General features: G+C 47.4%; 1 protein-coding gene across 2 annotated transcripts in view; it reads left to right on the plus strand.

Annotated features, from left to right (window-relative positions):
• The window catches only part of BOLL (boule homolog, RNA binding protein), a 725867-nt gene that overhangs the window by 557649 nt on the left and 151573 nt on the right, over nucleotides 1-16645 (plus strand). For both annotated transcript variants that reach the window (XM_029606045.1, XM_029606046.1), the window contains exon 9: nucleotides 8669-8797. In XM_029606045.1, coding sequence (XP_029461905.1) covers nucleotides 8669-8797 — 129 coding nt within the window. The remainder of the gene's footprint in view (nucleotides 1-8668; nucleotides 8798-16645) is intronic.

Genomic DNA, 16645 nt, shown 5'->3' on the forward strand with positions numbered 1-16645 from the left:
CCTTAGACTGTAAACGTGCACTTGCATATTACCTAGACCGCACTGCAGCCCATAGGAAATCCACCCAGCTCTTTGTTTCTTTTGATAAAAACAAACCAGGTAAGGCAGTGGGCAAACAAACTCTCTCCAACTGGCTAGCAGATTGTATAGAGTTTTGTTACAAAAAAGCAGGCCTTTCCGTCAGGGGACGAGTAAAGGCACATTCAGTCAAAGCAATGTCAACCTCAGTAGCGCAGTTCAGTACCAATTGCTGACATTTGTAAAGCTGCAACATGGAGTTCTCTTCACACCTTTGCAGCACATTACTGTTTGGACAAAGAAGTACGACAAGATTCAGCTTATGGACAAGCTGTCTTAAAGAACTTGTTTCCAGTATAACCCCAACTCCTTCCACATCCAACCTGCTGTGATTTCAGGCTTCCTCAATTTTAGCCAACAGTTCTCCAGTTGTTGTGCCTGTTGGTCCAAACTACATACAAGTCAGCCTGTAGCTTGCTAATCACCCATATGTGAGGACTATATCCTGCTTGTCCTGGGATAAAGCAAAATTGCTTACCTGTAATAGGTGTTATCCCAGGACAGAGGGATATAGTCCTCACGAAACCCACCCGCCACCCCGCGGAGTTGGGTCCAAAACGTTTTGTTGTTTTATGTTTGCTAAAGCTTATTGCTAAAAACGAGACTGAAGGGAGACCCCTGTGGCTCAAGGGATCATGGCATGCTGGGCATGCTCAGTTGGCTCAGTGTACTAGTCAAAAGCTTCTAGAAACTTTGACAGAAAGTTTTCCACGATAGGGCTCCATCCAGTGACGTCACCCATATGTGAGAACTATATCCTGCTGTCCTGGGATAACACCTATTACAGGTAAGCAATTTTGCTTTATCCGCGTACCTTGATGACGTTGGCAAGTGGGAGGGGCAAGCCCTCGTGGGAAGCAGAGCAACAGGTCTTGGAGATGAGGCAGTCAGGCACAAGCAGATAAATTGGATAGCCTCTGATGGTCCTCGAGGCAAGTTCTCCTCACCCTTCTGCTGACTATATATGCAGCTATTGCAGACACAGTTCATTCAGCTACCGAGTATGTGAATTGTCCTCAAGCATGGCAGCTTTGGAAGGGAAGCCGCCTTGCTCAGCGCATCTGCTTCTGAGCTTTCTTCCTCCTGCTGCCTCTTTGTGGTCAATCTTGGTTGTCGGAGAACCGCCACTGCTGCTCCCACCACGTCCGGTACTCGGTGCGTGTTCTCCCCACCTCACTCGGCATGAGGGGGGGGGCGGGGGGGAAGCACTGCATGCTGAGTGCACTATGTGCGCTGTGCAAAGCAGTCTGGCCATGCCCCCACCAATTACCACGCTCCAGGGGCTAGTGCACAATAACATCGAAAGAAATTGGCAGGCGCCACTGCTAAAGCAGATCTCTAGGGTGGGAGTGGGACAGACACAGCGGAGGGAAGGGAGTTAGACGTGCTCTCTTATGTGTGCTGAGTGTGTCAGTCATTGCCCGTCCTGGCCACCATATATCCGGCCTCGTGCAATTCGGTTGCAAGCCGAGAAAAAGGAAGACACACTCCAGCCATCATTGCGAGGCAACAACTTATCCAACTAATTCTGCTCCTCCCTGGATCGTCTCCTACTCTCCCCCGGACTCGCTCCAACTTATCCAGCTAGAATTTATCTGGATAAATAACTAAAAATGCTTTTTGCCATTTAGACGGATAACTTTTACGTTTTTTGTCTAAATGATTTTTCAATATGGACCTCATAATGTGCAAAAACGGAATCCCCAGAAAATTATTTCCTGATGACCTTAAGAGCAGAATATAAATGTTTAACATTGATGTAATGTACTGCAGGTTATTATTCAAAGCTTTATGTATCTACATGAAAATTTTAAACTTTATATGCCAGGGAATGGGAAACCCATGTAGGAATGATATCACAGGTATAATGTGATCATCATCAGGCCGATACAGTAAGGTGCGGTAGAAAGAGGTGCGTTAATGCCCAGCGCACCCGCGTTTTCCGCACGCACAGTTCGGATCAGCATTTAAATGGCATGCAAATGCAAGCCGCGTCCATGAAGCGCAATCCATTTTACTGTATAGGCGCTATACAGCGCCTATACAGTACCCTGGGTGCGCTGGTACCTGTCATTTCAAATGACCTTTGAAATGACAGGTACCAGGAAGTGGCTGGTTCTCCTACAGACCCCGCTGCCTTGAGCGCCCGGCGCCAGCAAGCCCCAGCAGCCGGCGATCGGAGGCAGGGAGCGCAACAAAGCACCCTCCTTCGGACGGACAAGAGAGACGAAATTTCACAGTCCCAAACCAAACCAACCCATTCCAAGCCCCAGCAGAGAGAGACGAAATTTAGCCGCCCAGTCCCAAACCAACCCAATCCACAGAAAAAAATTGCTTCTCGCACTTAGCCGCCCAGTCCCAAACCAAACCAACCCAATCCAAGCCCCAGCAGAGAGACGAAATTTCAAAGTCCCAAACCAACCCAATCCAAGCCCCAGCAGAGAGAGACGAAATTTCACAGTCCCAAACTTTCCCCCAGCCCCCGCTCACCTGCCCTGGCCGCGGCCACGCAAGCCCCCAGCAGCAGCAGTAGAAGGGCGTCGAGTGAGAGCGGCTTCAGCAGCCCCGCCGGCGCAGATGAATACGTGCACCCCTGTACGTCCAATATGGGCGCTCAAGGCAGTGAAGGCGCATGCGCATACGCCGTGACCGGCTGGACGTCGGAGGTCATGGCATGTGCGCATGCGCCTTCGCTGCCTTGAGCGCCCATATTGGACCTACAGGCGTGCACGTATTCACCTTTGCCGGCGGGGCTGCTGAAGCCGCTCTCTCTCGCCGCCCTTCTACTGCTGCTGCTGCTGGGGGCTTGCATGGCTGCGGCCAGGCCAGGTGAGCGGGGGCTGGGGGAAAGTTTGGGACTGTGAAATTGTCTCTTTCTGCTTGGGCTTGGATTGGGTTGGTTTGGTTTGGGACTGGGCGGCTAAGTGCGAGAAGCATTGTTTTTCTGTGGATTGGGTTGGTTTGGGACTGGGCGGCTAAGTGCGAGAAGCATTTTTTTTTCTGTGGATTGGGTTGGTTTGGGACTGGGCGGCTAAATTTCGTCTCTCTCTGCTGGGGGTTGGGTTGGTTTGGTTTGGGACTGGGCGGCTAAGTGCGAGAAGCATTTTTTTTTTCTGTGGATTGGGTTGGTTTGGGGCTGGGCGGCTAAGTGCGAGAAGCATTTTTTTTTTCTGTGGATTGGGTTGGTTTGGGACTGGGCGGCTAAGTGCGAGAAGCATTTTTTTTTCTGTGGATTGGTTTGGGACTGGGCGGCTAAGTTCACCACACTAACGCAAGGGTCAGGGTAGGCGGTAAATTAGTAGGTTAAAGACGCAGCAAGATAGCAGGTTAAAAAGGCGATAGTCGGGGCACACTTTACTGTATGGGAGGGAATAGCTAATCGGATCGTTTACATACATATACATGCCGCGGGCGGAAAGGGATACGCGTCGAGTTAAAGAAGCGGTAAGGATCGGTAGAAACAGATAATGAATCGCGGGTTAGACTTACGCGGCGAAATTGTGAGTACACAGCGGGTTAGAAACGGGGTAACTGTGGCCGCGCTTTACTGTATCGGCCTGAATGTCAGGAACCTGTCAAGATCTTAGCTGATGCATTTTCTACTGCCTGTAATTTATCTGTCTAATGTTTTGGTGGGGAATATATCAGGTTTTGAAGAAAGGCTTGTTTCTAACACTTAATATAAGGTGCTTCATGTTTTCCTTTGTGTAGCTTATCTAGATAATAGACAAATCTTCCATCCTGTAGTTGGAAGCACTGGGAAGTTAGCAGGGTTCATCATATTTAGTGAAGTTAAGTTTATTGAATGTCATTTCTCTATTTCTTTTCCCCTTCTACTTCCCATTGTATGGCAATTCTAATGATAAGCTAAAACAGATCCAGCTTGAATATATCCTTTGTATTTCTGAGTTTATCAATGGGGCTTAGGAACTTATTTAAAGAGACTTCTTAATCTGGTATGTCATTAGTCATGACCCCAGAATATGTGCATGGAGAAGCTGAGTTGCAAGTAAATGATGTCCTGAGATTTTTTTTGTAGTCCTTTGTTTTCCTATTTTTCCCTTTATTCCTTTCCCAGTCATCTGATCTACTTAATGTTTAGGTACATGCCAGGTACTTGTAATCTGGATTGACCACTGTTAGAAACAGGATGCTGGGCTTCATGGACCCTTGGTCTGACCCAGTATAGCAAATTCTTATGTTCTTATTTCACTACTTATGATTATGGTGCATTACCAGTGAGATGGATGGCTCATTTATTTATTGAATCATTCATTTAGATGCCTAGTTTTCAAATAGCTCTAAGTATTGTACAATAATAAGTAAGCACAAATACATCAAATTAAGGTACATTCCAAACATAAAAATGGATTATATATATAAAAAAAAACACTGAAGAAGATCAATTATTTAACTAAAAATTCTTTTTTAAAAAACTTGCTTACTGTTTCCTAACCATTAAGGCAGAGCTTTCCAAACTTTTCATGTTGGTGACACACTTTTTAGACAAACATAATTTCGGGACACAATAATTCAGTCTACTAGCAAACCAGAGGTTAAAGGTTAAACGAACGAAATTTATTGCAACAATTTATGTATGTTTCCTTAAATATATACATAAAAAAATGTTTCAGGACACAACCTATCTTGTGAAAACCTCTCATTTATATTAAAAATATATAATATTCCAAGATTAATGTTATTGTTCTAATTTATGAATAACAATAATAAAACAAAGTTATTGTGTTATTCAATTTACCTCTTTAATGAGATATATGAGCTTGATGGGATGAACACAGATTTTGAATATTTGGTGTTAATAAGAAAGTCCAAAGGGTCTTCTGCGTAATTTTAAAAAGCTGGCCAATTTCACACTATATAATTATTTGATAGCCTCATTCAACTAATTCTATATGGCTATGAGAGTGAAGTTTGGAATTTATAGGAAGGGACAGAATGTCAATATAAATCCTGCACCTCCAGTTCTGTAACTCTGTGCATCCACTGAAATTCCCCCAAACAATGGAGCTTGGATGTTTCCCTTACAGCTCATCATACTAAAAGATATTTTCAAATTCTGGTGTCACCTCACAGTAACAGCAACACAAACACCTTCCACTGCCAGGCACATTGTGAACTAACACAAAACCTCGCAAAAAAGACACTCAAAATCTATACTGCAATCCCATTGTAACACAACAGTAATAACACCAAGGACTCAAACAACAATAACCCTACCTGTGAAAAAGCAAGGGTAAATATTACACTGGGTCCTAGAATACCAATACACCACCTACTGAGGAAATAAAACAAACCAGATTGCTATAGATCCCTATGCTAGCAGAATCTCTCATCATGATCACACACACAGAGCAGTGACAGACCCTCACCAAATACAGAATACAAAATAAAGGAGCACAAATTAGACAAAAACTGAAATGGAAACCCCAAGAAGCCAGACTCTGTGTATTAACAATGGAAAAACAGAACCACCATTCCTCATAAAACAAATAAAATCAAGAAACATAAAGCATCAGTTATAATAGTAAAACCATACTAATAAAAGAATTTTTTAAAACTACTGATAAATAGAATTTCTATTAATTAAAATCATATACATTTTTTACAATTTCCCAAATACCAATAACATATTTAAAAACAGCACATATCAAATAACACCCAATAATTAAAACTAATAAGGATTTTAAAAAGCCCCTGCTGTCCATACGTGGGAGCTCTTGATTTCCAGTCACCCTGATACTGTTGAGGATTAGGAGGTTATCCTCTCTCTCTCACACATACTCCCATGTCCATTCTCTCTCACACATACACTGTCACATACATACATATTCATGCTCTTATACCCACCATAACTTCTTGCTCTCACAGACACTGACACACTCTCAGGCTCTAAGACACTCTCTCCCCCTCCACACACACCCCCCACACAAACTCTTATTCCCCTGGATTTTATCATACACACACATGCTCTCACTCTCTCTGGCTTCCTCACATACACACAAACACCCAGGCATTCTCACACATTCAGGTCCTTACTCCCGCACACAATCTCTCAACTCATCTCATACACGCACACAATCTCTCAACCCATCTCATACACGCACTCTACGGGCCCTCAGCCTCTCTCTTACCTCTGGGCTCCTCTTCACGGGTCGCTGCAGGATGGGCTCTGCAGCGGCCCTGATCTTTGCGGACCGATCCTCGGCAGCGGCGTCCCTGATCTGACCCCCAGGCAGGCTCCCATTCATTTTCACACCACTCCCTCACCATCCCCCAGGCATGCACACATTCATTCTCACACAAACAGACCCCCAGGCAGGCACCAATTCATTCTCACACACACAGACCCCCAGGCAGGCACCAATTCATTCTCACACACACACACATACACCACACACAGGCAGGCACCTATTCTCATACATACAAACCCCAGGAAGACACCCATACATTCTCATACACAGACACACTCTCAGGCAGGCACCCACGCATTCACACACATACACCCCCAGGCAGACTCCCATTCATACACATGCACACTAAAGGCAGAGCCCCTCTCTTTCTTTTGCCAGCAACCTCGGAGCCTCTCTCATTCCTCTGCTGCCACTGTCACTGATGCCGCATGGCTATTTGGGAGGCGCTGATTGCTGCTATTGGCACTGAAGCCCATTCTGCTGCCTCCTCTGTGCAGGCCCCGTGGGTTTCCACTTCCTCCATGTTGATCTCGTACATTGTGAGATCTGCATAGAGAAAGTGCTACTCTTGCACATTACCAAAGATTACATGTGCCAATCAGTAAAAAGTATTTTTTTTTTTTTTTTTTTACCTTTGCTGTCTGATCTTAGTTTTCTAATTGGTTGGTCACAGGCTTTTTTGTTCCACCTCCCCTTTCTTATTTTTTTGCCAATTCCTTTCATATTGTCTTTGTTTTCTATTTCTTTTCTCTCCATCTATCTTCTTCCCTCAAACATACAGTCAGGTTCTCATTCTTACATGCTTTCTCTCATACAGTCATTCATACACAGTCTCTCTCTTGCACATGCTGTCTGACTCTCACACACCCAGGCTCTCTCTCACTCCCACATGCTGTCTTGCTCAAGTACAGACTCTCACTGTCACATGCTCTCTCTCATACAATCATTCATACACAGTCTCTCTCTTGCAAATGCTGTCTGACTCTCACACACCCAGGCTCTCTCTCACTTCCACATGCTGTCTTGCTCAAGTACAGACTCTCACTGTCACATGCTCTCTCTCATACAATCATTCATACACACAGGCTCTCACTGGCACTTGCAGTCTCTCTCTCACACACACAGGCTCTCACATGCTGTCTCTGCAAACATTCAGGTCCTTACTCCCGCACACAATCTCTCAACTCATCTCATACACGCACACAATCTCTCAACCCATCTCATACATGCACTCTACGGGCCCTCAGCCTCTCTCTTACCTCTGGGCTCCTCTTCACGGGTCGCTGCAGGATGGGCTCTGCAGCGGCCCTGATCTTTGCGGACCGATCCTCGGCAGCGGCGTCCCTGATCTTCGCGAGCCGATCCGCAGCAGCGGCGTCCCTGATCTTTGCAGGCCGATCCGCGGTGGAGACTCTGCTACCGGGCCTCCTCTTCTCGCCCGCTGCAACAACGCTGCTCCTCTTCTGCACGTGGCTGATGCTCCTCCTCCTTCCTGCCCGTGTGGCTCCGGCAACATTTTTCTTCCGGGTCCGCATGGGCAGGAAGGAGGCGGACCACCTGCACGTTTAGACGTGACCTTTTTCTTTGGGCCGTGGTGACGTAAGCTCCACCACGGCCCTGCCGATCTTCCTGCTGTGTGTCTCCGGCACACAGCACAGCCCAGCCCAACCCAGCGAAACTTCACTGCTCAGCCGCCAGTGGGATGAGGTCCACCGGCGGCCGCATTGGCTCCCACTTGCCAGTGTGTCACGTGCACCGGGCTTACGCGACAAACCGGCACACCTCAGGCGACACACTAAAGTGTCACGACACACACTTTGGAAAGCTCTGCATTAACGGCATGAGTTTCAAAAGCATTTGTGCCCATAAATCTAAATTTTAAGGGTATAAATTGGCTTATAATAATTGTCCGTGGGGGCAAGGTGAGAGAGGATTTCTACTTAGAAAAGTATAAGGAAAAGCATTTTTGCACATACTTTTATGTATACTAGAAAGAGACATTCCCGGGAGTGGAATTGGTGCATAGAAACCATTTACCTGCATAGTTCGATTTTGAAAAGTATGCACTTAAATGTACGCACACAAATTTCAGTCCTACGTGGTCTAATAAAACTACCCTCCCTGTAATTCCCGATAACTTTCAGTAGTTTTGCATGTGTCACCTTTCCAAGTGAATATTCTCAGAGCACGTCAGGTTTTCTAGACAAATACAGCTGTGGAGTTCTTTGAAAATTCCAAGTTAATTTATGAACTCATATTTCCTCTTTCATTCTATTATGAATTGAATGTTTCAAGAGTTTAATTTATTCTGACCAAATGAAAACCTAACTTTCATCCTTTTAATAAATCATTTCATTTTCTAAAATCTTTTCTTTCAGTCTCCTGCATCTTCAGCATCATTCTTATATCTGCAGCCATCTGAAATTATATATCAGCCAGTAGAAATTGCCCAAGATGGTGGATGTGTGCCTGCTCCTCTCTCTGTAATGGAAGCTACAGTTCCAGAGGTATCTTTTTATCCCTAGTAAAATATGTGACAATTTGAATATACCTTATTGTCAATGGCAATTTTTGTTGTGTTTTCTAGTTGATATTATAGTCTGTAAAATACCCTGCAGTGGTTCAACTAAGATGTCTGGTTTCTGAGTTTAGGTTTATTCATTAGTGAAAATATTTTGATAGTTTTGCTTTTATTTAACTTACTTTCTCTATGGTACCTATTTATCTGTTTATATCAAATTTTCCTGAATTTTGACTGAGCCTCACTGGTCATGTGCAGAGCCCTTTGCTTCCATTTTTGCCTCACTCTCCTGGTCTGGGCCTTCTCTCAAAAATTCGCTTCAAAACATTTTGTTTTTCCCAGCCATAATATTGTTCCTGCAGTCTTCTTTCCTCGTACTTGCCTCTAGGTAAGGTTTTTCAGCCTTTTGAGTAAGTTTTATTTTGCATCGTTCCCCTCTGCAGGGGTGGGACTCTTCAGTGCTCGATGGTCATCAACCCATTACCACCAGTGAATTCAATTTTGTGTTCTTTTTGTTTCAGTCTTTCTCACAGGACAAGCAGGATGGTAGTCCTCACATATGGGTGACATCATCAGGATGGATCCCAGTCACGGAAAACTTCTGTCAAAGTTTCCAGAATTTTGACTGGCCCCTACTGGGCATGCCCAGCATGGCACTAACCCTGCAGCCAGCAGGAGTCCCCCTTCAGTCTTCTTTTTTCCGTGCAGCAGTAGCCTCGCGGTTTAGGAGCTCTGAAGAGATTCCTGACAGGAATTTTCCTCACAGTTAATTAAAATTAGATTGCCCCACAGGGGTCCCTCCTCTAAATTTTCTCAGGCCGCAGTACTCCGGTAAGTTTTCACCATTTTTCGTCGATTACCGTCGAGTTTGGCCCTCGCGGCCTACTGGCCGTCGACTGTACCGCGGCTCGATTTTTTCTATGGCCATGGCGTTGGGGTTTCGTCGGTGCCCGGACTGTACTCGCACCATGTCTATCACAGACCCTCATGGAGTCTCTGTAATGTGTTTAGGCCGTGAGCATGATGTCCTGACTTGCACCAAATGTGCCCTCATGAAACCAAAAGGTCGCAAAGCCAGAATGGAGAAGATGGGACTCCTCTTCCGTGCTCACACCCGACGCCGTCCATCGCATCGACGTCATCGGAACCGGCACCGTCGAAGTGGCACCAGCATCGACAATAGTCCGGTGACTGCCGGCCATCGACGTCTTCACGGCCATTGACTCCCGTTTCTCCCCCTCAAGATCGAGGGGATCCTAGGGAGAAACATCGGCATCATAAGTCTCGGACCATCGAGGGAGCGAAATCATTAACCGAGCCACAGTCCGAGCCACCATCGAAGAAGCCCCTTCCAGGAATGGCACCAACCACTCCTGTGACCGGGACATCGAGGCCACCCTCACCCGATCAGGGTTTGGGAGTCGCGATTCCGCCTGTAAAGGTGGTCCCTCCGACTGTGCCTCAGCCTCCCTCTTCCGTCACGTAGCCGGGACTGATTGCCCCAGGTCTCCGGGAAGAACTGGACCGGCTGGTCCAGGAGGCCATCGACAAGGCGATGCAATGACTCCAGGTTCCTCCGGCACCGACACCGGCACCGAGAGTGGAACCGGTCACCGACCCGATTCCAGCAGCGCTGGCACCGCTGCTATCCCGGATGGAGGCGCTCATGACTCCCCTTCCACCGGTGATTCCCGGGTCTCCAATGGCTCCGGTGCGCTCCCCAATGACAGCTTCATCGAGAGGAGAAACACCGTTCCACATTCCTCCTTCGAGGGTATTGCCTCAGCCATTGATGCCATGTCGTCCCTCGCCACCGATTCATTTATCGGGGTCGATACGCACATCGGCGCCATCGATGCTTTCGATGCCAGCACTGATACCTCCCAGGGTGTCCACTGTGCCCCCGGTGATTCCTTCAATTTTCTCGGAGCCTCAGCCGGGCCCTTCGGGTATCCAACCCCCTTCTCGTCCTACAGGTCAGCCTGCTGATCCTTGTGACACCTGGGGTGATGATACTTCCACAAACACCGATGACTTACCTTCATCTCCTCTCCTACTGAAAGTAGAAAGCGTTCTCCTCCAGAGGACCTCTCTTTCATTAATTTTGTGAAGGAAATGTCGGAATTGTTCCCTTTTCAGCTTCAAACGGAGCAAGATGATAGGCACCAGATGATGGAGCTTCTCCAGTTCCTGGATGCCCCTAAAGTGATCCCTTCTATTCCCATTCATCAAGTTCTTCTTGACCTCCTCAAAAAGAACTGGGAAAACCCTGGATCCATTGCCCCTGTACACAGAAAAGCTGACACTACCTATCTAGTACAGTCAGCTCCTGGCTTTCAAAAATCTCAGCTCGACCACCACTCAGTTGTGGTAGAATCAGCTCAAAAGAAAGCAAAAAGGACGAAGCCTCACTCCTCTACCCCTCCTGTCAAGGAACACAAATTCCTAGACAATATTGTTTGACGAGTGTTCGTAGGGGCCATGCTCATCTCCAGAATTGCTTCTTACCAGCTGTACATGACCCAATACAACAGGGTCATTTTCAAGCAAATACAGGACTTCTCTGAAACCCTGCTGGACCAATTCCAAGAACATCTTCAAATCCTTGTCAGCAAGGGGTTTGAGGCAGGAAAGCATGAGATAAGAACAGCTTATGATATCTTCGACACCTCCACTAGAGTGTCTGCAACTGCCATTTTGGCAAGACGCTGGGCCTGGTTCAAGTCTTCTGACCTTCGCCCAGAAGTACAAGACAGTAGAAGTAGACAGTAGAAGTAGAAGTCTCTGACCAGCCCTGTATAGGAGATAATCTGTTCAGTGAACAGATTCAGCAAATAGTGGCTGAATTAAAGGACCATCATGAGACCCTCAAACAGCTCTCATCGATACCTTCTGACTTCCCTTCTAGACAGCCCTTCAAGAAGGACTCTAAGAAGTCATTCTTCCGCCCAAGGAAGTACTATCCTCCACCAACAAGGTCCCGAGTTACGAGGCCTTATCAAAAATCTCAGCCTCGCCAGCCCCGGAAGCAAAAGCCACAAGCAGCTCCCCAACCGGGGCCTGCTTCAGGTTTTTGACTTTCCCTTGGAGAGCAGCAGCCTGATTCTTCTGACAGGGATACCAGTGGGAGGTCGATTGTGCCACTTTCATGGCATGTGGCAATGAATCACAACCGACCAATGGGTGCTAGCAATCATTACTCAGGGTTACCACCTGAACTTTATTGCTCTTCCACCGGAATCACCACCTCTACAAGCGTGGAGAGTAACCGACCACTATGTCCTTCTGGAGCTGGAGGTTTCCCTTCTTCTCCAGTTAAGGGCAATAGAACCCGTTCCTCTTTCGCAACAAGGCCTAGAGTTCTATTCCCAGTACTTTTTGATCCCCAAAAAATCCGGAGGGGCTTCGTCCAATTCTGGACCTACATGCCCTCAACAAGTACCTCCAGTGTGAAAAGTTCAAGGTGGTAACCTTGGGCTCACTTCTACCTCTTCTACAAAGAGGAGACTGGGTCTGCTCTCTGGACCTCCAGGACGCATACACCCACATTGCGATAGCGCCAGCTCATCGCAAGTACCTCCGGTTTTTAGTAGGCCCAAGGCACCATCAATACCGGGTGCTTCCATTCGGCCTAGCATCAGCACCACGAGTCTTTACCAAATGTCTCGTAGTTGTCGCAACCTTTCTCGGGAAAGAAGGTGTTCACGTCTACCCTTATCTAGACGACTGGTTAATCAGGGCCCCAACCCAGCAAGCCGCTCAATCGTCCCTGGATTTGACCCTACACACTCTAATTTCTCTAGGATTTCTCGTCAATTACGAGAAATCCTATTTAGTCCCATCTCAAACCTTGTCGTTCATTGGGGCAGACTTGGACACTTTACAGGCAAAAGCCTTTCTACCTCAACAACGAGTGCAAACCCTCGTGTCCCTTGCTCACCAGTTGCAGTCTCAGTATACATCAACAGCTCAACAATTCCTTGTCCTTCTCGGACACATGGCGTCCTCAGTCCATCTCTCACCAATGGCCCGCCTGGCCATGAGAGTCATGCATTGGACTCTGAGGTCACAATGGATTCAAGTGACTTAGGCTCTGTCAACCATTTTCCACATCACCGACACACTCCGACTGTCTCTCACCTGGTGGAAAGATCAAAACAATCTTCTCCAGGGACTGCCTTTTCACCTACCAGATCCTCAATTCATTCTCACAACCGACGCTTCCAACCTCGGGTGGGGAGCTCATGTGAACGATCTACAGACACAAGGATCTTGGTCTCCAGAGGAAGCCAAACACCAGATAAATTTCCTGGAGCTTCGAGCAATGCGATATGCTCTCAGAGCTTTTCAGGATTGCCTATCAAATCACGTCATCCTGATTCAGACGGGCAACCAGGTGGCCATGTGGTACATCAACAAGCAGGGAGGCACAAGCTCCTTCCTTCTGTGTCAGGAAGCTGCGCAGATTTGGGCGGAAGCGCTCTCCCACTCGATGTACCTCAGGACCACATATTTGCTGGGAGTGCACAATGTCTTGGCAGACAAACTGAGTCGTGTCTTCCAACCGCACGAGTGGTCTCTCAATCCCTCGGTAGCAACCTCTCTCTTCCAGCAATGGGGTTATCCCCAAATAGACCTCTTTGCATCCCCTTAGAACCACAAAGTGGACAATTACTGCTCCCTCATTCGGAGCGAGCGCTCTCCGTCCAGAGATGCATTCTCCCTCTCGTGGGCAGCCGGTCTGCTTTATGCATTCCCTCCACTTCCTCTTCTCTCGAAGACTCTCATGAAGCTCCATCAGGACAAGGGAACCATGATCCTGATAGCACGTCACTGGCCACGCCAAGTGTGTTTTCCCATACTCCAGGATCTCTCCATCCGCAGGCACATTCCCTTGGGAAAGCACCCGCTTCTGATCACTCAAAACGACGGATGTCTTCGCGATCCCAATCTTCTTCAGGCCTTGTCCCTGATGGCATGGATGTAGAAAGGTTAATCCTTCAACCACTTAACCTTTCAGATTCGGTTTCTCGTGTCCTGATTGCTTCACGGAAGCCTTCCACAAGAAAGTCTTATTCCTATAAATGGAAAAGGTATATATCATGGTGTTCTTCGCAATCCCTTGATCCCTTTTCCTGTCCAATCCCAAGGTTTTTGGACTATCTCTGGCATTTATTGGAATCAGGTCTAAAGACCTCTTCCATCAGAATGCATGTCAGTGCGGTAGCCGCCTTCCATAAAGATGTCAGGGATGTCCCTACATCGGTACAACCCCTCGTAACACGTTTTCTTAAAGGCTTGCTCCATATCAAGCCACCTTTACGTCTCCAGCCCCTTCTTGGGACCATAATATGGTTCTCGGGCAGCTCATGAAACCACCGTTCGAACCTCTTCACTCCTGTGACCTAAAATATCTCACATGGAAAGTGATTTTTCTTTTGGCTATCACTTCAGTTCGCAGGGTTAGTGAGTTACAGGCCCTAGTTACCTATCCGCCTTAAGATCATGAGAGGTCTTGAACGAGTAGATGTGACTCGGTTATTTTCACTTTCGAATAATAGAAGGACTAGGGGGCATTCCATGAAGTTAGCAAGTAGCACATTTAAGACTAATTGGAGAAAATTCTTTTTCACTCAACGCACAATAAAGCTCTGGAATTTGTTGCCAGAGGATGTGGTTAGTGCAGTTAGTGTAGCTGGGTTCAAAAAAGGTTTGGATAAGTTCTTGGAGGAGAAGTCCATTAATGGCTATTAATCAATTTTACTTAGGGAATAGCCACTGCTATTAATTGCATCAGTAGCATGGGATCTTCTTAATGTTTGGGTAATTGCCAGGTTCTTGTGGTCTGGTTTTGGCCTCTGTTGGAAACAGGATGCTGGGCTTGATGGACCCTTGGTCTGACCCAGCATGGCATGTTCTTATGTTCTTACACTAAACTCCTGCAGGACCGGGCAGTACTCCGCACTCACCCTAAGTTTTTGCCTAAGGTAGTTTCGGAGTTTTACATTAATCAATCCATCATACTACCTATCTTCTTTCCTAGGCCCCACTCCAACCCATTGGAACAGGCTCTGCATACCCTCGACTGTAAACGGGCTCTAGCGTTCTACCTAGACCGTACAGTTGCCCACAGGAAGAGCACTCAGTTATTCGTCTCTTTCCATCCCAACAAATTAGGGCAACCTGCCTGGACGTGCCCTCCCTGAGCTCTCTGACCCAATCACAGGGTAAGAGCCGCGCTGTTTCTGCAGCGCCTGGGAAACCTGCCTGCCTCAGCCCCTTTAAATTCGGGGCTCACATCCACGGCGCCGCGCGCCAGGCGTCGCGCGCACGAAGGAGCGCGACCTAAGGGGCTTGCCCCTTATTGCGCCCCTTCGTGCGACCCGTAAACTCTTCCAGCTGTTGAGTCCCCACTCAAGGAAGGTCAAGCCCTTGTACTCTCTGTACTCAGCCAATAACCCACTGTTCAATATCGTTTCACTTATCACCCTCTGTCCCCACTATGTACCATTTCCACCACATGCACTGTACCACCCCGCTCTGATTTGCACTGCTTGTTATGCTACACTGTACTGCATTATTTGACTGCACCGTTACATGGTATTGCACTGTATTTTGGCTCTGATTTGTTCTACCTACCGTCTTCTTGTAACATTTTTTTTTTTCCTACCTGTGTACCCAGCCTCCGACCTCTCACCTACCTTCCTCCACATACCTCCCACTCCAAGTCCACTACAACTCTGCCCACATTTTATTTCGACCCCCTCAGGCCTTCTTCCAGTCAACACCCCCCACCATGCCCCCCCACGCTCAGCCCGCTCCTACCACATTTGCTATCCCCTGTATTCACCATCTCTCACGCAGACAACCACCCTCCTTTCCGTACAACCCCCCAACCCAGCACAAATCCCTCATCCCCATATTAGCCTCCCCCCTAACTCAACTACTCGGCCTCGCTACTCTATCCCTCATGTTATTCAATGCTCACTCCCTCATCAAAAAAACTCATATCCTTGAGGACCTCATTCATGACCTCAAACCAGACATCTGTGCAGTCACTGAGACCTGGCTTAAGTGCACAGACACTGTCATCCTTAACCAACTCCCTACCTCCTCCCATGATATTTTCTCCATCCCCAGACCCAAAAAGAAAGGGGGAGGTATCCTCCTCATCTCCAAAAAAAACCCTCAACTTAAGCCCCCTGAGTATCAACCCTCCCTCCAAATTGGAAGCTGGGATTTTCAAATCCTCGGATCTCCAAATCTGCCTCATCTACGCCCCCCCTGGCCTCCTTGAACAAAACCCCTCCCCTCTCATTGAACTTATCTCCAGTAACATAAACTGTGACAAGCCTGCCATTCTACTAGGAGACTTTAATCTCCACGTAGACGCTAACCCTCTTTCACCTTCCTGCAAAACCATCCTCACTGCCCTCCAAGCACTAGGTTTCACCCAAACTATCTCCACCCCCACACACAAAATGGGACACACTTTAGACCTCATCTTCACCAACTCATGCATCCAGTCCCCCTCTCCACCATCCTGCACCCCGGTTCCATGGTCTGACCACACCCTCATCGAGACCCACCTCACCATAGGCACATCTAATCCCTGTAGCTACCAACATAACAACACCTCCTTCTCTTACCGCAAAACATGTACCACCGAGGAGCTTTCCACAGCCCTCTCCGAATCCCTGATCAACCTTGACCTTTCCTCTCCTGACACTGCTCTCACCTCCTGGGTCAGCACCACCCAAGACATAGCCAACAAACTCTGCCCCCCTCATCACCCGCCAACAACGCGCCTCTCCAACTAACAACAAACCTTGGT

The sequence above is a fragment of the Rhinatrema bivittatum genome, chromosome 6 (genome assembly GCF_901001135.1).
Source record: "Rhinatrema bivittatum chromosome 6, aRhiBiv1.1, whole genome shotgun sequence".
Classification (NCBI taxonomy): domain Eukaryota; kingdom Metazoa; phylum Chordata; class Amphibia; order Gymnophiona; family Rhinatrematidae; genus Rhinatrema; species Rhinatrema bivittatum.